This window comes from Plecotus auritus (assembly GCF_963455305.1).
Source record: "Plecotus auritus genome assembly, chromosome: 1".
Classification (NCBI taxonomy): domain Eukaryota; kingdom Metazoa; phylum Chordata; class Mammalia; order Chiroptera; family Vespertilionidae; genus Plecotus; species Plecotus auritus.
Window position 1 is genome coordinate 152,944,490 of NC_137770.1, and position 23,467 is coordinate 152,967,956.

The following is a 23,467-nucleotide window of genomic DNA, read 5'->3' on the forward strand; positions in this document are numbered from 1 at the left end:
ACAGATAAGTATCAAATTTTGATAGATACCATTCTTTTTTTCTCTTGCATTTGGTATATTTAAAAAGAGAATATACTAATATATTAGTGGACTACCAATAATATGATTACTATTCACTATAGTATAGTCTTAAGGTGTGGTCCCAAAGGATACTTTGTAATAAAGCACTACTCCAGTACTTTTAAAGTCCTATATTTTATTATTGTTTTAAAATGTATTTCACTTTTTTTTCTTTAATAGTGGAAGATATCTCTGAAGAAGAAGACTTTTTAAGCAGGTTGGATTTCATGGATTTTTTAAAAATTTGTTACCTATGGGAATACAGAGAAAAGAAACTACCATTTCTAGAGTGTTCTATTGTGGGCTAGACTCTATATTATGTAATTCACCTGTGTTATATAGTCATCACAATAACTCTGCAAATAGGTGTGCTATCATAGCCTACTTTTTATTAATGAGTCAACTGTGGTTTAGGGAAGTGAATGAATTGACCATGATTCCATAGTTAGCAAGAGGCTGACCCATGGTTTGACTGTCAAACAGCTTGGATCTCAAATTTTTCTGTTGTCTCTCAACTTACTCTGATAAGTTCCCCTGTAACTCTGCCAGGGAGATACAGATGCAAATCAGAGCAACCCAGAAAGCCAAATCTGATTGTGTGTTAACTCTGAGTTAGAGTTTTTCTAAGAGGCCCTGTTAGTCCAAGCATTTATCTTACTCTCCTTGACAATTGTAGTGATACATAGGACCTTGTTTTTCCCACCAAAGCTTTTAGGGCCCATCTTGGTTAGCTATGGCCACAGAACCAAAGGTTTTACCTCAGCAAGGCCTAATCAGGCACATGTCTTTAGGTAAAATGATACTCATTTTTCTTGAGATGAATTATTTATCTGTAAGGTAATAATATCTATGTATAGGCCATGTTTTGCTAATTAAATTCATCATATATTTAGAGGATATTTCTAATTGATTTCTCTGTTTACTGACTTCACAGTGGTTTTCCCTTCAGGCTGGTACCTTTGCCTAGTTGTATGAAATTTTTTCTTTTTCTCTTAGAGTCCTTTTTTCCTCCTCCATGACTTTTCTTGATTTTTTTACTGGCTTCTCTGCTTTTTTTGTTATTTTTCATTGTATTATTTTTTTCCAACTCTGCCAGCGATGGTGTTTTCCATTTTTATGTACCATAGACAGGATCAAAAGCATGTAGAATTTCAGGAGTTTATGGAAGCCCAGCAACTAATTAAAGCACCCTCCAGTCCTTCAACCTGTGTATAACATCCTGGTCAAGTGGTGGATCTTCATTTAAATCTTCCCCCACTTCAGATTAGTGACCTCAGCATCATTTCTTATCTCTTAGAGGACTTTAAATTAGCAATATGCAAGTGGACAAGAGGCGTCCTTTTTGTCCCTTTATTTTATCCTCGGAGGTAAATTACAAAGATGAACACTTTAGCATCTAAGTGACCTTTCTAGACAGACAAAAGGGTATTAACTTGGGGAGTACATCAAGTTAGCTGTTGAAATAATATATTTGAAGATGCTGAGGGGGAGGTGATCTCTGTGTTACACGCACAGCCCTCATGCTTGCTGGAAATGATGAGTCGGCAAATACAGTCAGGCTTCTTCTTCAGCAAGGTACTGATGTCTTTCTCAAGATAACTGTTGAGGGGGAGGCTGCCAAAGAATATGCTTTTGTTACTGATTTTAATTTCTTACTGTTTGCTTTAAAATGCAGGTTATCCTTAAACTGAGGTTTAAAATAGTTTCACTTTTTCTTTTTATGTACCTGGAGAGCTTTCAAGTTCAGTTCAAGCAGTTTGGGAAAGGCAGTGAGTTAGTATGTGTCTTCAGTCAGAAACCAAGAAAAGCTCAACCAGTTAGAAGGAGCAATGGGCCAGATTCTTTACCTCAGAGCTTTAAGATGTTTTTCCATTTCATTCCAAGTAGAACCTCCATGCATGGGGTTACAAGTAAAGTCTCATCTCTGATTTTCTCTAACTGGCTAATTGGGGTCTTGAAGTGTTCACTTTATCAGAAAAAAATCTGTATTTTCTGTGGCTATCTCCTACTCCCAACATTGAATTCTTCAGGAAAATAAAGGACCCCCTAATTCCAAAGGAGACAGTCTTCTTTGACAAGTGAGATGGAGAGCTATAAAAGGACATTCTAACCTTTCTGTTGTTTCCATTGATTCTATTGCTGCAGAGTTGCCATTGAAACCGGTCCAATATTCATGATTGATCTTTGCTGCAGGGTTGGCCTGGCTGACCCAGATTCCTGAGTCTTCATGTTGAATGACACTTGGACTTGAAAGTCACAATTTTTTTTAGTTTGCATACATATGCTTGTATGTATAGCCACTATTCCAATTACCAGCACCCTATTCTGGTAGCTGAGCCTCCTAGAATTACTCACTCACTGCCTCCCCCCGCCCACACTCAACACACCCTGGAAAGTCTATGTGCGGCTTCCTTCTTAGCCCAGACCTTGTGGAGTAGTTACCCTTTGAGCCTGTTGTTTGTATTTTCTACTAGCAGGTGTTAGTGGAGACCATTCTAAGCTGTCAGAGAGGTTGAAATAATGTTGCAGGAAAAGAACAGACTTTCCTTTCACCTTTGTCACCTGATCTTTCCCCTTAGGTCACTTTATATCCTGTAGAGTATCTTAGTTTATTGTCTTATGTTGCCTTTACCTGAGTAGTAGGTGCCAACTTGCATGAGATTCATTCCATAACTGAGGTTGGCCCTTCCAGTAATCTCTTTGCCATAACAAGGAAATATTCCCAAGTGATTAGAATTTGCCTCAAGTTTCCAAATATTTTAAATTATGCCTCACATGGAAGCCAGTCAATGGAAAGATCTGAATCAAAAGTAGGTTATTCGAAGATCTTGTATGCATATGTGCATAACCCATGGACTCAGACAGTGGGGTGGAGAGTGCCTGGTACCGGGGTGGGGGTGGTCTGCAGGGGGTTAATAGAGAGAAAAGGGGGACATACGCAATACTTCCTATAGTAAAGAATTATTTTTTAAAAACCCGATAAACAAAAGTAGGTTATTGGTCAGTATAATAGCTACGCCTCCGTCCACGACTCATCAGTATCAATGTGTGACCAGTAGGATTCTATCATCAAAGCCAATGAGGGTGAACAGGGAGATTAAGGATCATTCTCATAAAGATCTGCTGGTTCATAGTGTGAGTAGGTAGAGAAAGGATAGTAGTAGTCCAGGCCAGGTGCTGACTTCTATGAGTTTTCTTTCTCCCATTGGTATAATTCACTGCAAAAATAAGGGAGCATTGTGTTATCTGACTTTAGTAGGCAATATATTTGTAGATAAATTTAGTTGCAAGTTATATAATAGCTGAGATACTCTGATTTACAAAACACAAAGAAAAAATAGGTAATAATCAAAAGTAATAACATTTTCCCGAAAACTGCAACATTTTATGTTAGAAATGTTGAAAACCCCACAATGGGGCTTATTTCAGATTCCAAAAGAATTTCAACAAATAAAGTTCATGAATTGATTTTTGCTTTGGTTTACTGTTTATCTGAGCATTCTTTTTTGCTGTATTAGCTCATTTAGTCCTCCTAAGGACCTTCTAAAATAAGGCAGTAAGATTGTTATTTTGTAGAGGAGGACCTTGAGTCAAAGAAAAGTGTCTTGAGAACAAATAGCTGTTGATTATAGAACTAGGATGTCTGAGTTCAAGACACGTGCCCTTATGATAAGCTAACTGTAATTAATTCATTAAACTATGCTGCCCTCAAATCATGACTGTTTCAGTTTACTTTTTAAAAAAATTACATGCTTCCTAAAAAACGTTTTAGACCTTATATATTTGAAGAGTTTCATATAATTAAAGTTTTAATATTAGCTCTGATATTATCTAAAATATTCTAAGAATTTACTACATTTGGAAAATATATTTATACTAGTGACTCGGTGCACGTATTTGTGCACATTGAAAGGAAATTAATTAGAAGGTGGGTGGCAGGGTGGGACTGTGTGAAAGGGGCCAGACACACCCTGGAGCAAATCTCCTGAGGACCTTCCCTGGGGGGCCGCACCAGGGGCGGGGTCCTTCCAGCAGGTGGGTTCCCTCCGCCTGACCTGTAGGAATCATGTCCAAACCAGCTCTCCAATATCCCTGGAGGGGTCCTGGGTTATGAGAGGGCAATTCTCAGGTGACACACCCAGCAATCGGGCTCCCTCCTCACTTGTTCCGGGTGCATCACCCTAGAACCACAGCTGCCAGCCAAGTCACTGCAGCTCAGCAGCTCCTGCATTGAATGTCTGCCCCCTGATGGTAAGTGCACGTCATAGCTACAGGTCAGACAGTCAAAAGGTCAGATGGTTTTATAGATAGATTTAGGCTTTTATAGATAGATTTGTATTAAGGCACTAATATTACTTATCACCATTTTTTTTTGTGTGTGTGTGCACAGCAAGCAACAACTAACTTCTGAATATCAAGAAAGAAGGAGACTGCACACATCTGAAAGTACCCACCGTGGTAAGACTTCTGATAGTGAATTACTCTTGGTGTTGTTACCATAGATGAAGTAAGAGTAAGGAAGTTTTGATAATGAAAGAACAGTGAAAAAATGCCAAACAATGTGTAAGTTGCATGTATAGTTTTTCTTAATCTCTTTCTTGATAGAATAGTATTCAGTATGATTAAAAATGTTAATTGTGGGTATTTTAAAATATGGGGCTATTTTGTTTGAAAAGAAATCCATTTATTTATTCTGACCCCTAAAAGCCCATATGATATCTTTATGTAAAAAGGAAAAAAAGATGTTAAGTTAGAATGGTGTATGTTTCTACTATATTCACATGATAACAAATTGGACCTGTTCTAAAAATGCATCTTTTGTTTAGTTTTCATATTGAATGGATTACATTTAGTAAATGAATACTTATTATACGTAGTGATTTATGTTACTAAAGATCTGCTGGTTCACAGTGTGAGTAGGTAGAGAAAGGATAGTAGTAGTCCAGGCCAGGTGCTGACTTCCATGAGTTTTATTTCTGCCGTTGTTATAATTCACTGCAAAAATAAGGGACTAAAACTAAGAACTCATCAATACTTCTTAGTAGCACAAACAAATGGCAAACCATAAGAGTTACTCAATTAGCCAGTGTGCAGTGATTCCAATAAAATTGTTTTTTAAAGATTATATACTCATAGTACAGAAGTCAGAAAGGCAATACCTGTTGAGAATCATAGGGTATTTTACATATTATACCAACTAGGTTTCACCGTTATTAACCTCATTCCTCTGAAGTCAAAAGGGAATGAGATATGTTGATTTATTAGAACAACGTGTTATCTTTGTTTGTTAAATAAATGTCAAGAGACTAATTTCTTTAGAACAAGATGCTCTGCTGCCATTGGTCAAAAGATAACCATAAATATTCAGATAGTCCCACTTGGGACTCAGCAAATTATAATAAAAGTACAAAAGGGTTTCACAATAACAAAAATGTCAGTGTGCTACCCAGATGTGGCACATAGCTCACTGTGTAATCTGAACTATATGAGGACACCTTGGACTTAGTAGACATTTATCAAAGGACTTCTGTTGGTTTGTTGTGCAAGTTACAGGAAGTGCAAAGATGAAGTAGTGTTTTGACCTTGAAGCTGCTCATAATATGAGAGAACTGTTCCTAGTCCATTTCTCTAATTTTTAAACAGAATTTTCCAAGAAAATATCAAAATTCAGTTAATTCATTTTTCTGCTTAATGGTCACTCTATTTACATCTCAGGTGTCTTTTAGATATTAAGTATTATTTTGATGATGCAGAAATGAAATATTTTAAAAACACAGTCCTTACCCTCTAAGAGTTATTATTATCATTTGTCATTTCCATTACTTACTATGGTTTATTCAATGCTTACCAGGTGCCAGAGTGCACTAGGAGCTTATAGTTATCATTGTTTATGCTTTTGGTTTGTGTGTAGTGTGTGCCAGCCACTTTAAGTCCATGATGAGAATTAGAGTTTTAAAACTGTGGGTGAGGCCTGGGCCAGATATCTCAATTGCTTAAAGCATTGTCCCTGATATGCCAAGATTCTGGTCTTGATGCCTGGTCTGGGCACAGTCCAGAATCACCCAATGAATGCGTAAATAAGTGTAACTACAAACTAGTGTTTCTCTCTCTCTGTTTCTGTCTCTTTCTAACCAGTTTTTAAAAAATGTTTTAAAAAATAAATAGAAATAAAAATGTGGGTGAGATTTAAAGTAAGCATGCAGACCACAAAGAAGTTTTCCAGGTAAAGTGGCAGAAGGATGATATTTGGCGGGTAGAACAGCTATTGAGATTACAGTTTTGGCTGCAGGAACAGCAGTGGCAGGGCTGAGATGCACAAGTGAACTTTGCGGGGTTTATGAGCAGTACCGTTTCAATGTGCAAAATGTGTGTAATGGGAATATTGGGAATGAGGTGAGTGCCTAGCTAAGGCAGGCTTAGGAAAGTCCTTTAGTGCTACAGAAAGGACTAGGTCTTATCCTCTAGGCCTTGGGAAATTTATCAGATAGAGGCTTTTAGCTTCAGATAATAGGTGGTCTAATTAACAAGACACTGAAATAATAGGAACCATGACTCTTTAGGTGGTTCAGTAATGTCATCAGGATCCTAGTTGTCCTTTTTTTCAGCTGTGAGGTTGTCAGTATTTATGTCTGCTTGTCTGGCTCTAAAAGCATCCTATTCTCACATGTCCATATGTGAAGCCGGAAGGTCTGCTTTTCCTTAGGCGTTCTTTTTGCTTTCTTAAACTTTTTGTTACAGTAGAGTTGGCACATATTATATTACTTTCAGGTGTGCATCCATAGTGGTTTGACATTTACATACTTCACGATGTGTTCACAATGATATGTCTAGTACCCATCTGTCATTGTGCAAAGTTATTACAATACTAGAGGCCCAGTGCACGAATTCGTCCCTCGGCCTGGCTGGTGATCAGGGCTGATCGGGGTCTGTCTCACCCAGTCCTGATCGGGCCAATCAGAGCTAGGAGATTGGCTGGCTGGAGTAGGTTGGTGGTGGGAGTGCACTGACCACCAGAGGGCAGCTCCTCATTGAATGGCATCCCTTTGGTGGTCAATGCACATTATAGCTACCAGTCGGTTGTCCGCTCGTCCAATCGTCTGGTCATAACGGTCATTTAGGCTTTTATATATATAGATTTGACACATCCCCTGTGCTGCACACTAGATCCTCATGGCTTATACATTTTATAACTGGAAGCTTGCACTTGTTACACATATTCTTTATTTCATCCCTCTCCTCAACTTACTATCCTCTGGCAAGTAAGGGATTAGTTTGTTTTGTGAAGCTATGGGGTCTGTTTCTATTATATTCTTTTAAATTGTACATATAAGTGAGACCTTATAGTCTGTCTTTCTCTGTCTTATTTCACATAGCATAATACCCTCTCAGTCCATCCATGTTGCCATAAGTAGCAAGAATTCATTATTTTTTATGTCTGACTAATATTTCATTCTGTATATATGTTCAAAGATGTGTATGTGCATACATATATACTACTCTCATATTCATTATTCATTTATCTATGGAAGGACATCTACATTTCTTCCATATCTTGGCTATTGTAAATAATGCTGTAGTGAACATAGGGGTGCAGATATCTTTTCAAATTCGTGTTCATGTTTCTGTTGGATAAATACCCCGAAGTGGAATAGCAGTTTTATTTCCAATTTTTTGAGGAATGTCCATACTGCTTTCCACAGTAACTGTACCAATTTATAATCACCTGTCCAGTGCACAAGGCTTTTGCTTTTCTCCATATCCTCACCAATACTTGTTATTTATTTATATTTTGAGGACAGCCATTCTAAGAGAATGAGCTGGTACTTCTTATGGTTTTCATTTGCATTTTCCTGATTAGTGATGTTGAGCTATGTGTATACTTTAACTTTCTTTGAAATAAGTTTTTATTGTCTTTAGAGGGAGACAAGGGAAGGGAGAACGCCATAGAAACATCAGTGTAACAGACAACCATAACATCCATATGCTGCCTCCTGTACATCCCCTAATGGTGGATGAAGCCTAATAGTGCCCTGACTAAGAATATGACCAGTGACCTCATGGTGCATGGGAAAATGCTCAATCCTTTGAATCACACAGGCTGTGCCTATGTGGTTCTTTTAAAACAGAAAAAAAACACAAGTTGCCTGCAGCTCAGTTTCTCTAACATTTTATAGGATTGGGTTACATCCCATGCTCATTCCTAAACCAGACAGTGGTAAACTTGTTACTGTGATGAGCTTAGTCTAATCATTTCTCTTTTTGGAGCTGGAGAGATACCACCTTCTGTGTGTATCAGGATAGTGAATGGCCAAATACAGTTGTGGTTCTTCAGCAAAAATGAAGACCAAGGTAGGGAGCCAGCAATATTTGCTGCAAGGATTCATTGCAGTTCTCAGCAGAAGAGTTAAAAGATTATTTTTGATTAGGGCCCTGTGTTTGTGGTATGAAGCAGGGATCAGCAAGCTTTTTCTGTAAAGGGCCTGATTTTAGGCCATGTGGTCTTCCATATCTACTCAAGTCTGCCATTGTAGAGTGAGGGCAGTCCTAGAGAATATGCAAGTGAATAGGCAAGTCCACTGAGACTATTTGCAAAACCAGATGGCAGCTTGTATTTGGCCTGTGAGCCCTCTGTTGCTGACCCCTCATGTAGAGCACAAATGGAAGGAAACCACCTAGAGACTGGGAGACAAATGAAGATTTTCCTTCATTGGACTAGCATGTGTCCATTATGAAGTTTTTACCCATTTATGTGGAAATGAGTCAGGAAGCTCAATTTATTCCATTTAAAATGTTAATGTTTTTCTAATTCTATGCCTTTTTCATTTGTTTTGCTTAAAAAATCTTATTAATTTACGAAGGAACGATATCAGTTAGTGGTATCATCCCCCTGTGAGAGCCCCTGTAAAGAGCTCATGTTTGACTAGGGCAGTTGACAGTAGCAAAACAAAGCAGAGTCAGTAGGAGGCCTAGTTCATATGATTTCCTGATGATTGCATGTAAGAAGTGGCGAGGAGAAAGAAATCTAAGGTGACTCACAAGTTTCCAGGCAGTGCACTGGCATTTAGATCAGACATGAAGAATAGGATTTATTAGATGAGCAGGAAAGAGCCACCGTTCAAGAGGTAAGAGCAGTATTTTTCCATACATGGTGAGTTTGGTAGGATATCCCTGGATATCTCTACATTTTGGATACAATTTCTTTGACTTTTTGACTTGTCCTGTGAAGAACTGCTTTTGATAGGTGAGCCATGATTTTAGTTTAATAAGAAATTTTAAAAACATTAGAAACAAATAAAAAGAACTTTGAAATAATTAGAACACTATTCTGGTATATATGATATTTTTTGTTTTTCTACAGTTATCCCAATATTGATTGATTTATGACTATTGTAGAAAGGAATTAAACCCTATTTAGTTGTATAAAATTGTCAGTGTGATGTCTTCCTTTTCTTTATGGGAACTTTGATAATAGAACATGTAGTCAACAATTAGGATTCTGTATTTCTTATTCTGAGTAAATATTGATGTTGCTTGTTTCACATTATTTTCTGACATCACTATTTTCTTTATCCCTTTCATGTCTTTATTCCAGTAGTTATAGATCTCCGACACACTCGAAAACAAGCATGGACTGAAAAAAAATCAAAGAGAGGTATTCTGTGAAATCAATTTCTGACTATCATCATGTATAGAACACCAAATAATACCAATTTCACATAATGCAATTTTGTTAGAGGTTCCTAAACCCACACCTGGGTTTGCTGATTCCCCCCTCTTCCCTCCCCCCCAAAAAAACATTTAAAGGACATAGCATATAGTTTTACTGATAAAAAAGTTTTATTACATGGAAAGGCCAAAGCGAAATCAGAATAAGAAAATGTGTGTGTGAGAAAGGGTGGAGGACACCAGTCAGAAGCTTCCAAGAGTCCTCTGCCTGTGGCGTTACCATGATGTGCTTTGTTACTACACTGTCAAATTCTGACAACACACCTGAAACAATGTCATCTACCAATCTGGTTGGACTCAGTGCCAAGGTTTTTATGGCATGGTAGTCACATGGGCATCTTCCCCATAGCCTGTACATAAATTCTAGATTCCCAGAAGGAAAAGAAGTGTTCAGCATGAATCCCATCGGTTGTACCAAGTGTTTAGGCACCAGGGCCACTCTTCTCAGTTAGGGAAAAGTGGAAACCCTCCCCAGATTCAGGTTTTCAGACTCCAACTGAAGGGCAGCCATTTAAGCAGGACTTTCTAAGGACGGCAGTCTTCGGCCTGCTGCATGAAATGTTTCTGCACAGCAGTATAGCCCTGACTGAATTTTGGCATTGATTTTATTTTTAAAACAAGTAATATGATAATGAAATATGGTACTGGTTTCAGTAGCATCATCCATAATTGCTTGCAATGCTGGTTACTTCTGTGATGCTTGGTGAGTATTTAACAGGTATTTATACATAAATTACTAGGCAATTTTAAGGTTTCCTTTTAATGCAACCAATTTTTGAAGACAATTTTTTTGTAAAATCATTGTAATGATTTTTGATTTAAAATTAGAAAAATGTGTCTTTTAATTATATGGATGATTTAATTTTAAATTATATTATGCTAAATCCCCATTTATAATAATAAAGCAAGATATTCAATCATATTTATCAGTTATTTTCCTGCCCTAGTACACAGTTAAAATTATTGGCCTTATTTATATTTTTCCATATGTTTCACTCAATTGTCGGAATGATACCCATTTTCTAGTACTTGGGTTTTTCTTAATTTCCAAGGTGACTGTGTCTTGAAAATAGTACTAATATGGTCATGTGTGTTAATAACACATTCAGCAGATACATTTTTTCACAGAAGTTCTTAAGCCTTATTTTTTAAAACAATATTAGGTTCACAGCAAAATTGAGCAGAAAGTTCCCTTAATCCCTACATCCCCTACACACACAACCTTGCTCATTTTTGACATCCTGCAGCAGAGAGGTACATTTATTACAACGGATGGACCTACATTGACTCATCATTATCAACCAAAGTCCATAGTTATCCTTAAGGTTCACTCTTGGTGGTGTATATTCTATGGGTTTTGACAAATGTCTGATGACATGTACCCACCATTACAGTATCATGTACAATCATTTCACTGCCCTAAAAATCTGCTGTACTCTGCTTATTCCACCGTCCCTTCTCTCCAACCACTGAAAACCACTGATCTTTTTTACTGTCTTCATAATTTTGCCTTTTCTTGATTTTTGTATAGTTGGAAAGAGACATTGAGTACCTTTTTAAAAGTTTAAAAAATTAAAATTCCGAGGTAATTGGATGTAGTTATCCAAGACTTGCTTTGTCCTTAGTTGTTTGTTGTTGTTGTTCTTCAGCATAGGATCTGATGACATATGCCACACATGCTGAAAAAACATGCTTTCTCGAGGCATTTGCCACCTAATGGGGCGGGTTGAGAAAAAAGACCTCACGCACTACTGCAGAGCACTAAAGGTCTCTTCCACCTGCTCTATGAGGTGGGAACAGATACTCTCTAGCAATGGAAAGAGACAGTCTCAAGTAGTTCTACTTTATACAACTGGATTCCCAAGGTCTTTCCTATTTAAGTTGCAATTGGGCATGGGGCCAGGAAGACACTGTTTCCTGGTTTGCTGTGCGTAAAGTGTAGTGCCTGGCGATCAAGCTTCCTTGTGATGGAGTGTTTCATCCTAATGGGCTAGTCTTCACTGAGAGCTGGAGAAGCTGTATTGTGTTACTGCATGAGAGGTGTTCTCTTTACTAACTGCTCCTAATGGAAGAAGTTCAGAAAACTCATGCTCTTTTACATATGCCATTGTTATTCTATGACTAGAGGCCTGATGCATGAAATTCATGCAGGGGGCTTGGCCCTCGCAGGGGCAGCAGCTTGCCTCAGCCCTCCCAGCCCGGGCTTTGTCCAGAAGGTCGTCCAGTCTAATTAGCATATTACACTTCTATTATTATAGATTCTGCTTCTACTAACAATACTATTTTCTGTCAATATGATGGAGTTGGTTAGAGTTATGTTCATTGTAAATAACAGTTCACAGGTAAGTATCAAATTTTGATAGATCCCATTCTTTTTTTCTCTTGCATTTCGTACATTTAAAAAGAGAATATATTAATATATTAGTGGACTACCAATAATATGATTACTATTCACTATAGTATAGTCTTTAGGTGTGGTCCCAGAGGATACTTTCTAACAAAGCACTACTCCAGTACTTTTAAAGTCCTATATTTTATTATGGTTTTAAAATGTATTTCACTTTTTTTCTTTAATAGTGGAAGATATCTCTGAAGAAAAAGACTCTTTAAGCAGGTTGGATTTCATGGATTTTTTAAAAATTTGTGTGTTAGCTATGGGAATGTAGAGAAAAGAAACTACCATTTCTAGAGTGTTCTATTGTGGGCTAGACTCTATATTATGTAATTCACCTGTGTTATATAGTCATCACAATAACTCTGCAAATAGGTGTGCTATCATAGCCTACTTTTTATTAATGAGTCAACTGTGGTTTAGGGAAGTGAATGAATTGACCCATGATTCCATAGGTAGGAAGGGGCTGACCCATGGTTTGACTGTCAAACAGCTTGGATCTCAAATTTTTCTGTTGTCTCTCAACATACACTGATAAATTCCCCTGTAGCTCTGCCAGGGAGATACAGATGCAAATCAGAGCAACCCAGAAAGCCAAATCTGATTGTGTGTTAACTCTGAGTTAGAGTTTTTCTAAGAGGCCCTGTTAGTCCAAGCATTTATCTTACTCTCCTTGACAATTGTAGTGATACATAGGACCTTGTTTTTCCCACCAAAGCTTTTAGGGCCCATCTTGGTTAGCTATGGCCACAGAACCAAAGGTTTTACCTCAGCAAGGCCTAATCAGGCACATGTCTTTAGGTAAAATGATACTCATTTTTCTTGAGATGAATTATTTATCTGTAAGGTAATAATATCTATGTATAGACCATGTTTTGCTAATTAAATTTTGTATGCATTTAGAGGATATTTCTTATTGATTTCTCTGTTTACTGATTTCACAATCTGGTTTTCCCTTTTGGCTGTTAACTTTGCCTAGTTGTATGAAGTGTTTTCTTTTTCTCCTAGAGTCTTTTTTTCCTCCTTCATAAGTTTTCTAGATTTTTTACTGTCTTCTCTGTTTTTTTGTTTTTTTATTTGTATTTTTCATTGTATTATTTTTTTTCCAACTCTGTCAGTGATGGTGTTCTCCATTTATATGTACGGTAGACAGAATAAAAGGTGTGTAGAATTTCAGGAGTTTATGGAAACCCAGAAATTAATTAAAGCCCTCTCTAGTCTCTCAACTTGTGTTTAACATCCTGGCCAAGAGGTGGATCTTCATTTAAATCTTCCCCCACTTCAGATTGGTGACCTCAGCATAGTTTCTTATCTCTTAGAGGACTTTAAATTAACAATATGCAAGTGGACAAGAGGCATCCTTTTTTTTTTCAAAATATATTTTATTGATTTTTCAAAGAATGGAAGGGAGAGGAATAGAGAGTTAGAAACATCGATGAGAGAGAAACATCGATCAGCTGCCTCCTGCACACCCTCTACTGAGGATGTGCCCGCAACCAAAGTACACGCCCTTGACCGGAATCGAACCTGGGACCCTTTAGTTCACAGGCCGACACTCTATCCATTGAGCCAAACTGGTCAGGGCAATAGGCATCCTTTTTGTCCCTTCATTATATCCTCAGAGGTAATTTACAAAGATGAACACTTCAGCATGTAAGTGATCCTTTCTAGACAGACAATAGGGTATTAACTTGGGGAGTACATCAAGTTAGGTGTGAATAACATATTTGAAAATACTGAAGGTGAAGTGATCTCTGTGTTACACGCACAGCCCTCATGCTTGCTGGAAATGATGAGTCGGCAAATACAGTCAGGCTTCTTCTTCAGCAAGGTACTGATGTCTTTTCTCAAGATAACTGTTGGGGCGGGGGCTTCCACGGAATATGATTTTGTTAGTTATTTTAAATTCTAAGTGTTTGCTTTAAAATTTAGGTTATCATTAAACTGAAGTTTAAAATAGTTTCACTCTTTCTTTTTATGTACCAGGAGAGCTTTCACAGTTCGGTTCAGGCAGTTTGGGAAAGGCAGTGAGTTAGTATGTGTCTTCAGTCAGAAACCAAGAAAAGCTCAACCAGTTAGAAGGAGCAATGGGCCAGATTCTTTACCTCAGAGCTTTAAGATGTTTATCCATTTCATTCCAAGTAGAACCTCCATGCATGGGGTTACAAGTAAAGTCTCATCTCTGATTTTCTCTAACTGGCTAATTGGGGTCTTGAAGTGTTCACTTTATCAGAAAAAAATCTGTATTTTCTGTGGCTATCTCCTATGCCCAACAATGAATTCTTCAGGAAAATAAAGGACCCCCTAATTCCAAGGGAGACAGTCTTCTTTCACAAGTGAGATGGAGAGCTATAAAAGGACATTCTAACCTTTCTGTTGTTTCCATTGGTTCTATTGCTACAGAATTGCCATTGAAACTGGTCCAATATTCATGATTGATCTTTGCTCCAGGGTTGGCCTGGCTGATTCAGATTCCTGAGTCTTCATATTGATTGACATAAAGTCTCAATTTATTTTTTAGTTGATGTACATATGCTTGTATGTATAGCCGCTATTCCAATTACTAGCACCCTATTCTGGTAGCTGAGCCTCCTAGAATTACTCACTCACTGCCTTTCCCTGCCCACCCTCAACACACACTGGAAAGACTATGTGGAGCTTCCTTCTTAGCCCAGACCTTGTGGACTAGTTACCTTTTGAGCCTGTTGTTTGTATTTTCTACTAGCAGGTGTTAGTGGAGACCATTCTAAGCTGGTTCATATAATGCGGCAGGAAAAGACCAGACTTTCCTTTCTCCTTTGTCATCTGATCTGTCCCCTGAGGTCACTTTATATCCTGTAGAGCATCTTAGTTTACATAGTATAAGGTTCCATATTGCCTTTACCTGAGTAGTAGGTGCCAACTTGCACGAGATTCATTTCATAACTGAGGTTGGCCCCTCCAGTGATCTCTTTGCCATAACAAGGAAACATTCCCAAGTGATTTGATTTTGCCTCAGGTTTCCAAATATTTTAAATTATGCCTCACATGGAAGCTAGTCAACAGAAAGATCTGAATCAAAATTAGGTTATTCTGAAAATCTTGTATGCATATGTGCATAACTCATGGACTCAGACAGTGGGGTGGAGAGCGCCTGGTACCGGGGTTGGGGTGGTCTGCAGGGGTAATAGAGGAAAAAAAGGGGACATACCTAATACTTCCTATAGTAAAGAATTATTTTTTAAAAACCCGATAAACAAGTAGGTTATTGGTCCGTGTAATAGCTAAGCCCCATTCATGACTCATCAGTACCCATGTGTGGCCAGTAAGATTCTAACTTCAAAGCCAATGGGGGTGAACAGGGAGATTAAGGATCATTCTCATAAAGATCTGCTGGTTCAAAGTGTCAGTAGGTAGAGAAAGGATAGTAGTAGTCCAGGCCAGGTGCTGACTTCTATGAGTTTTCTTTCTCCCATTGGTATAATTCACTGCAAAAATAAGGGAGCATTGTGTTATCTGACTTCAGGAGGTACTATATTTGTAGATAAATTTAGTTGCAAGTTATATAATAGCTGAGATACCCTGATTTACAGAACACAATGAAAGAATAGGTAATGATAAAAAGTAATAACATTTTCCCGAAAACTGCAACATTTTATGTTAGAAATGTTGAAAACCCCACAATGGGGCTTATTTCAGATTCCAAAAGAATTTCAACAAATAAAGTTCATGAACTGATTTTTGCTTTGGTTTACTGTTTATCTGAGCATTCTTTTTTGCTGTATTAGCTCATTTAGTCCTCCTAAGGACCTTCTAAAATAAGGCAGTAAGATTGTTATTTTGTAGAGGAGGACCTTGAGTCAAAGAAAAGTGTCTTGAGAACAAATGGCTGTTGATTATAGAACTAGGATGTCTGAGTTCAAGACATGTGCCCTTATGATAAGCTAACTGTAATTAATTCACTAAACTATGCTGCCCTCAAATCATGACTGTTTCAGTTTACTTTTTAAAAAAATTACATGCTTCCTAAAAAACGTTTTAGACCTTATATATTTGAAGAGTTTCATATAATTAAAGTTTTAATATTAGCTCTGATATTATCTAAAATATTCTAAGAATTTTCTACATTTGGAAAATATATTTATACTAGTGACTCGGTGCACGTATTTGTGCACATTGAAAGGAAATTAATTAGAAGGTGGGTGGCAGGGTGGGACTGTGTGAAAGGGGCCAGACACACCCTGGAGCAAACCTCCTGAGGACCCTCCCTGGGGGGCCGCACCAGGGGCGGGGTCCTTCCAGCAGGTGGGTTCCCTCCGCCTGACCTGTAGGAATCATGTCCAAACCAGCTCTCCAATATCCCTGGAGGGGTCCTGGGTTATGAGAGGGCAATTCTCAGGTGACACACCCAGCAATCGGGCTCCCTCCTCACTTGTTCCGGGTGCATCACCCTAGAACCACAGCTGCCAGCCAAGTCACTGCAGCTCAGCAGCTCCTGCATTGAATGTCTGCCCCCTGATGGTAAGTGCACGTCATAGCTACAGGTCAGACAGTCAAAAGGTCAGATGGTTTTATAGATAGATTTAGGCTTTTATAGATAGATTTGTATTAAGGCACTAATATTACTTATCACCATTTTTTTGTGCACAGCAAGCAACAACTATCTTCTGAATATCATGAAAGAAGGAGACCGAACACATCTGAAAGTACCCACAGTGGTAAGATTTCTGATAGTGAATTACTTTTGGTGCTCCTAACATAGATGCAGTAAGAGTAAGGAAGTTTTGATAATGAAAGAACAGTGAAAATATACCAAACAATGTGTAAGTTGCATGTATAGTTTTTCTTAATCTCTTTCTTGATAGAATAGTATTCAGTATGATTAAAAATGTTAATTGTGGGCAATTTAAAATCTGGGGCTGTTTGAAAAGAAGTTCCTTTATTTATTCTGACCCCTAAAAGCCCATATGATATCTTTATGTAAAAAGGAAAAAAAGATGTTAAGTTAGAATGGTGTATGTTTCTACTATATTCACATGATAACAAATTGGACCTGTTCTAAAAATGCATCTTTTGTTTAGTTTTCATATTGAATGGATTACATTTAGTAAATGAATACTTATTATACATAGTGATTTATGTTACTAAAGAAGTAAGTATAACTAGGAACTCATCAATACTTCTTAGTAGCACAAACAAATGGCAAACCATAAGAGTTACTCACTTAGCCAATGTGCTGCGATTCCAATTAAATTGTTTTTTAAAGATTATATACTCATCGTACAGAAGTCAGAAAGGCAATACCTGTTGAGAATCATAGGGTATTTTACATATTATACCAACTAGGTTTCACCATTATTAACCTCATTCCTAAGAAGTCAAAGCAGAATGAGATAAGTAGATTTATTAGAACAACGTGTTATCTTTGTTAAATAAATGTCAAGAGACTAATTTCTTTAGAACAAGATGCTCTGCTGCCATTGGTTAAAAGATAACCATAAATATTCAGATAGTCCCAATGGGGACTCAGCAAATTATAATAAAAGTACAAAAAGGTTTCACAATAACAAAAATGTCAGTGTGCTACCCAGATGTGGCACATAGCTCACTGTGTAATCTGAACTCTATGAGGACACCTTGGACTTAGTAGACATTTATCAAAGGACTTCTGTTGGTTTGTTGTGCAAGTTACAGGAAGTGCAAAGATGAAGTAGTGTTTTGACCTTGAAGCTGCTCATGATATGAGAGAACTGTTCCTAGTACATTTCTGTAATTTTTAAACAGAATTTTCCAAGAAAATATCAAAATTTTTGATGGTCACTCTATTTATATCTCAGGTATCTCTTAGGTACTAAGTATTATTTTGATGATGCAGAAATGAAATATTTTAAAAACACAGTCCTTACCCTCTAAGAGTTTATTATTATCATTTGTCATTTCTATTACTTACTATTTTTTATTCATTGCTTACTAGGTGCCAGAGTGCACTAGGAGCTTATAGTTATCATTGTTTATGCTTTTGGATTGTGTGTGGTGTGTGCCTGCCACTTTAAGTCCATGATGAGAATTAGAGTTTTAAAACTGTGGGTGAGGCCTGGACCAGATATCTCAATTGCTTAAAGCATTGTCCCTGATATGCCAAGGTTCTGGTCTTGATGCCTGGTCTGGGCACATTCCAGAATCACCCAATGAATGTGTAAATAAGTGGAACTACAAACTAGTGTTTCTCTCTCTCTGTTTCTGTCTCTTTCTAACCAGTCTTTAAAAATGTTTTAAAAAATAAATAGAAATAAAAATGTGGGTGAGATTTAAAGTAAGCATGCAGACCACAAAGAAGTTTTCCAGGTAAAGTGGCAGAAGGATGATATTTGGCGGGTAGAACAGCTGTTGACATTACAGTTTTGGCTGCAGGAACAGCAGTGGCAGGGCTGAGATGCACAAGTGAACTTTGCGGGGTTTATGAGCAGTACCGTTTCAATGTGCAAAATGTGTGTAATGGGAATATTGGGAATGAGGTGAGTGCCTAGCTAAGGCAGGCTTAGGAAAGTCCTTTAGTGCTACAGAAAGGACTAGGTCTTATCCTCTAGGCCTTGGGAAATTTATCAGATAGAGGCTTTTAGCTTTAGATAATAGGTGGTCTAATTAACAGACACTGAAATAATAGGAACCATGACTGTTTAGGTGGTTCAGTAATGTCATCAGGATCCTAGTTGTCCTTTTTTTCAGCTGTGAGGTTGTCAGTATTTATGTCTGCTTGTCTGGTCAGTACTTAGCAATGGCTCCAAAAGCATCCTATTCTCACATGTCCATATGTGAAGCCGGAAGGCCTGCTTTTCCTTAGGCGTTCTTTTTGCTTTCTTAAACTTTTTGTTATAGTAGAGTTGGCACATATTATATTACTTTCAGGTATGCATCCATAGTGGTTTGACATTTACATACTTCACGATGTGTTCACAATGATATGTCTAGTACCCATCTGTCATTGTGCAAAGTTATTACAATACTAGAGGCCCAGTGCACGAATTCGTCCCTCGGCCTGGCTGGTGATCAGGGCTGATCGGGGTCTGTCTCACCCAGTCCTGATCAGGCCAATCAGGGCTAGGAGGTAGGCTGGCTGGGGTAGGTTGGTTGTGGGAATGCACTGACCATCAGGGAGCAGTTCCTCGTTGAGTGGCTGCCCTTCGGTGGTCAATGCACATTATAGCTACCAGTCGGTTGTCCGGTCGTCCGGTCATAACAGTCATTTAGGCTTTTATATATATAGATTTGACACATTCCCTGTGCTGTACACTAGATCCCCGTGGCTTATACATTTTATAACTGGAAGCTTGCACTTGTTACACATATTCTTTATTTCATCCCTCTCCTCAACTTACTACCCTCTGGCAAGTAAGGGATTTGTTTGTTTTGTGAAGCTATGGGGTCTGTTTCTATTTTATTTTTTATTTATTTTTATTTTTTTATAGTTTTTCTTAATCTCTTTCTTTTTTTATTTTTTATATATTTATTAAGGTATTATATGTGTACATATCTTACCATTGCCCCCCCCACCCCACTTCCATACATGCCCTCACCCCCAATGTTTTGCATCCGTTGATTACTCTTATATGCATGTATATAAGTCCTTCAGTTGATCTCTTATTTCCCCCACCTCTCCCTAACCTTACCGCTGTAATTTGACAGTCTGTTTGATGCTTTACTGCCTCTGTATCTATCTTTTTGTTCAACAGTTTATAATGTTTTTCATTATCCCCAAATGAGTGAGATCATGTGGTATTTTTCTTTCATTGACTGGCTTATTTCTCTTAGCATAATGTTCTCTAATTCCATCCAGGTGCCTACAAGTGGTAGTAATTCCTTCTTTTTATGGCAGCATAGTATTCCATTGTGTAGATGTACCATAGTTTTCTGATCCAGTCATCTGCTGACGGGCACTTAGGCTGTTTCCAAATCTTAGCTATTGTAAATCGTGCTGCTATGAACATAGGGGTGCATATATCCTTTCTGATTGGTGTTTCTAGTTTCTTAGGATATATTCCTAGGAGTGGGATTACTGGGTCAAATAGGAGTTCCATTTTCAGTTTTTTGAGGAAACTCCATACTGTTCTCCGCAGTGGCTGCACCAGTCAGCATTCCCACCAGCAGTGCACGAGGGTTCCTTTTTCTCCGCATTCTCACCAACACTTGTCGTTTGTTGATTTGTTGATGGTAGCCATTCTGACAGGTGTGAGATGGTATCGCATTGTCGTTTTGATTTGCATCTCTCGGATAATTAGTGACTTTGAGCATGTTTTCATGTGTCTCTTGGCCTTCCTCTGTCTTCTTTCGAAAATATTCTATTTAGGTCCATTGCCCATTTTTTTTATTGGATCATTTATTTTCCTTTTATTAAGTTGTATAAGCTGCCTGTAGATGTTGGAGATTAAACCTTTATCAGTGATAACATTTGCAAATACGTTCTCCCATACAGTGGGGTTTCTTGTTGTTTTGTTGATGGTTTCTTTTGCTTTGCAAAAGCTTTTTATTTTGATGTAGTCCCATTTGTTTATTTTCTCTTTGGCTTCCATTGCCCTAGGGGCAGTATCAGTGAAAAAGTTCTTTTGGCATATGTCTGAGATTTTGCTGCCTGTGGATTCCTCCAGTATTTTTACGGTTTCCCGTCTTATGTTTAAGTCCTTGATCCATTTTGAATTTATTTTTGTGTATGGTGTAAGTTGGTGGTCTAGTTTCATTTTTTTGCAGGTATCTGTCCAATTTTACCAACACCATTTATTGAAGAGACTGTCTTGACTCCATTGTATGTTCATGCCTCCTATATCAAATATTAATTGAGCATAGTGGTTTGGGTCAATTTCTGGGTTCTCTATTCTATTCCATTGGTCTATATGTCTGTTCTTGTGCCAGTACCAGGCAGTTTTGAGAACAGTGGCTTTGTAATACAGCTTGAAATCTGGTATTGAGATCTCTCCTACTTTATTCTTCTTTCTCAGGATTGCTGTGGCTATTCGGGGTGTTTTTTTATTCCAGATGAATTTTTGGAGAGTTCTTTCTAGGTTTGTGAAATAGGACGTTGGTATTTTAATGGGGAGTGCATTGAATCTATAGATTGCTTTGGGTAGTATGGACATTTTAATGATGTTGATTCTCCCAATCCATGAATATGGTATGTTCTTCCATCTGTTTACATCTTCCTCTATCTCTTTTTTCAGTGTCCTGTAGTTTTCCGCGTATAGGTCTTTTACCTCTTTGGTTAGGTTTATTCCTAAGTTTCTTAATTTTTTTGGTGCGATGAAAAATGGGATTGCTTTTTTAGTCTCTCTTTCTGTAAGTTCACTGTTGGTGTATAGAAATGCCATAGATTTCTTGGCGTTAATTTTGTATCCTGCTACATTGCCGAATTCATTTATTAACTCTGTTAGTTTTTTGATGGAGTCTTTTGGTTTTTTTATGTACAATATCATGTCATCTGCATATAAGGACAGCTTTACTTCTTCTTTTCCAATTTGGATGCCTTTTATTTCTTATTCTTGTCTAATTGCAGTGGCTAATACTTCCAGTACTATGTCAAACAGGAGTGGTGAGAGTGGGCATCCCTGTCTTGTTCCTGTTCTTATGGGAAATGGTTTTAGTTTTTGCCCATTGAGTATGATGTTAGCTGTGGGTTTATCATATATAGCTTTTATTATGTTGAGTTATAATCCTTCTATTCCCACCTTGTTGAGAGTTTTTATCAAGAAAGGGTGTTGGATTTTGTCAAATGCTTTTTCTGCATCAGTTGATATGACTATGTGATTTTTATCTCTCAATTTGTTTATGTGATGTATCACATTTATTGATTTGCGTATATTGTACCATCCTTGCATTCCTGAGATAAACCCTACTTGGTCATGGTGTGTGATCTTTCTGATGTACTGTTGGATCCGATTTGCTAGAATTTTGTGGAGGATTTTGGCATCTATGTTCATGAGGGATATTGGCTTGTAATTCTCCTTCATTGTGTTGTCTTTATCTGGTTTTGGTATTAGGGTGATGCTGGCTTCATAGAAGGAGCTTGGGAGTGTTCCTTCCTCTTGAATTTTTTGGAATAGTCTGAGGAGGATAGGTTTTAGTTCTTCCTTGAATGTTTGGTAAAACTCCTGTGAAGCCGTCTGGCCCTGAGCTTTTGTTTGCCAGAAGCTCTTTGATGACTCCTTCAATTTCTTCCATTGTTACTGGCATGTTGAGCTGTTTAGATTCTTCCTGATTGAGTTTTGGAAGATTATATTTTTCTAGGAATATGTCCATTTCCTCCAGGTTCTCCAGTTTGTTGGAATAGAGTTGTTCGTAGTATTTTTTAACAATGCTTTGTATTTCGGCGGGATCTGTTGTTATTTCACCTCTTTCATTTCTGATTTTGTTTATTTGGTTCCTCTCTCTTTCCTTCTTGGTGAGCCTGGCTAGAGGTTCATCATTCTTGTTTATCCTTTCAAAGAACCAGCTTTTGGTTTTGTTGATCGTTTGTATTGTTTCTTTGGTCTCTATGTCGTTTATCTCCACTCTCATCTTTATTATTTCCTTCCTTCTGCTTACACTGGGCTTTTCTTGTTGCTCTTTGAGTTGTTGGGTTAAGTAATTTATTACCATTGTTTTTTTGTTTTTTGCAGTAGGCTTGTATAGCTATGAACTTCCCTCTCAAGACTGCTTTCGCTCTGTCCCATAGATTTTGGATTGTAGTGTTTTCCTTGTCATTTGTTGCCATGATGTTTTTTATTTCTTCTTTGATCTCTTTGGTAACCCAGTCATGGTTTAATAGCATGCTGTTTAGTCTCCATGTGTTTGATTTCTTTGGGTTGTTTTTATTGTAGTTGATTTCCAGTTTTATGCCACTGTGGTCTGAGAAGATGCTTGATATTATTTCTATCTTCTTGAATTTGAAGAGACTTTGCCTATGACCCAACATATGGTCTATCTTTGAAAATGACCCATGTGCACTTGAGAAGAATGTATATTCTGTGGCTTTTTGGTGAAATGTTCTGAAGATGTCAATTAATTCGATCTGGTCTAGTGAGTCATTTAGGATTGATGTTTCTTTGCTGATTTTTTGTTTTGAGGATTTGCCCAATGGTAATAGTGGGGTATTAAAGTCTCCTACTATGATTGTATTGCTGTCAATCTCTCCCTTGATATCCTCCAGGAGTTTTTTTATGTATTTGGGTGCTCCTTTATTGGGTGCATATATGTTTACCAGAGTTATTTCTTCTTGTTGGATTGCTCCCTTTAATATTATGAAGTGGCCTTCCTTATCTTTTGTTATGTCCTTCACTTTGAGAT

At 37.7% G+C, this 23,467-nt stretch overlaps 1 protein-coding gene and 1 pseudogene across 2 annotated transcripts in view; one reads left to right on the forward strand and one right to left on the reverse strand.

The window, feature by feature from the left end:
- LOC308241432 (5-azacytidine-induced protein 2-like) overlaps positions 1-23,467 on the reverse strand; it is a 188,295-nt pseudogene that overhangs the window by 87,967 nt on the left and 76,861 nt on the right. The window lies entirely within an intron of this gene.
- LOC308255569 (uncharacterized protein) overlaps positions 1-23,467 on the forward strand; it is a gene marked incomplete at its 3' end in the record, with an annotated part of 82,540 nt that overhangs the window by 52,996 nt on the left and 6,077 nt on the right. The window contains exons 11-15 of the mRNA XM_080683184.1: positions 241-277; positions 4,451-4,518; positions 9,653-9,712; positions 12,364-12,400; positions 16,808-16,875. Of these exons, the coding sequence (XP_080539310.1) occupies positions 241-277; positions 4,451-4,518; positions 9,653-9,712; positions 12,364-12,400; positions 16,808-16,875 (270 nt within the window). The remainder of the gene's footprint in view (positions 1-240; positions 278-4,450; positions 4,519-9,652; positions 9,713-12,363; positions 12,401-16,807; positions 16,876-23,467) is intronic.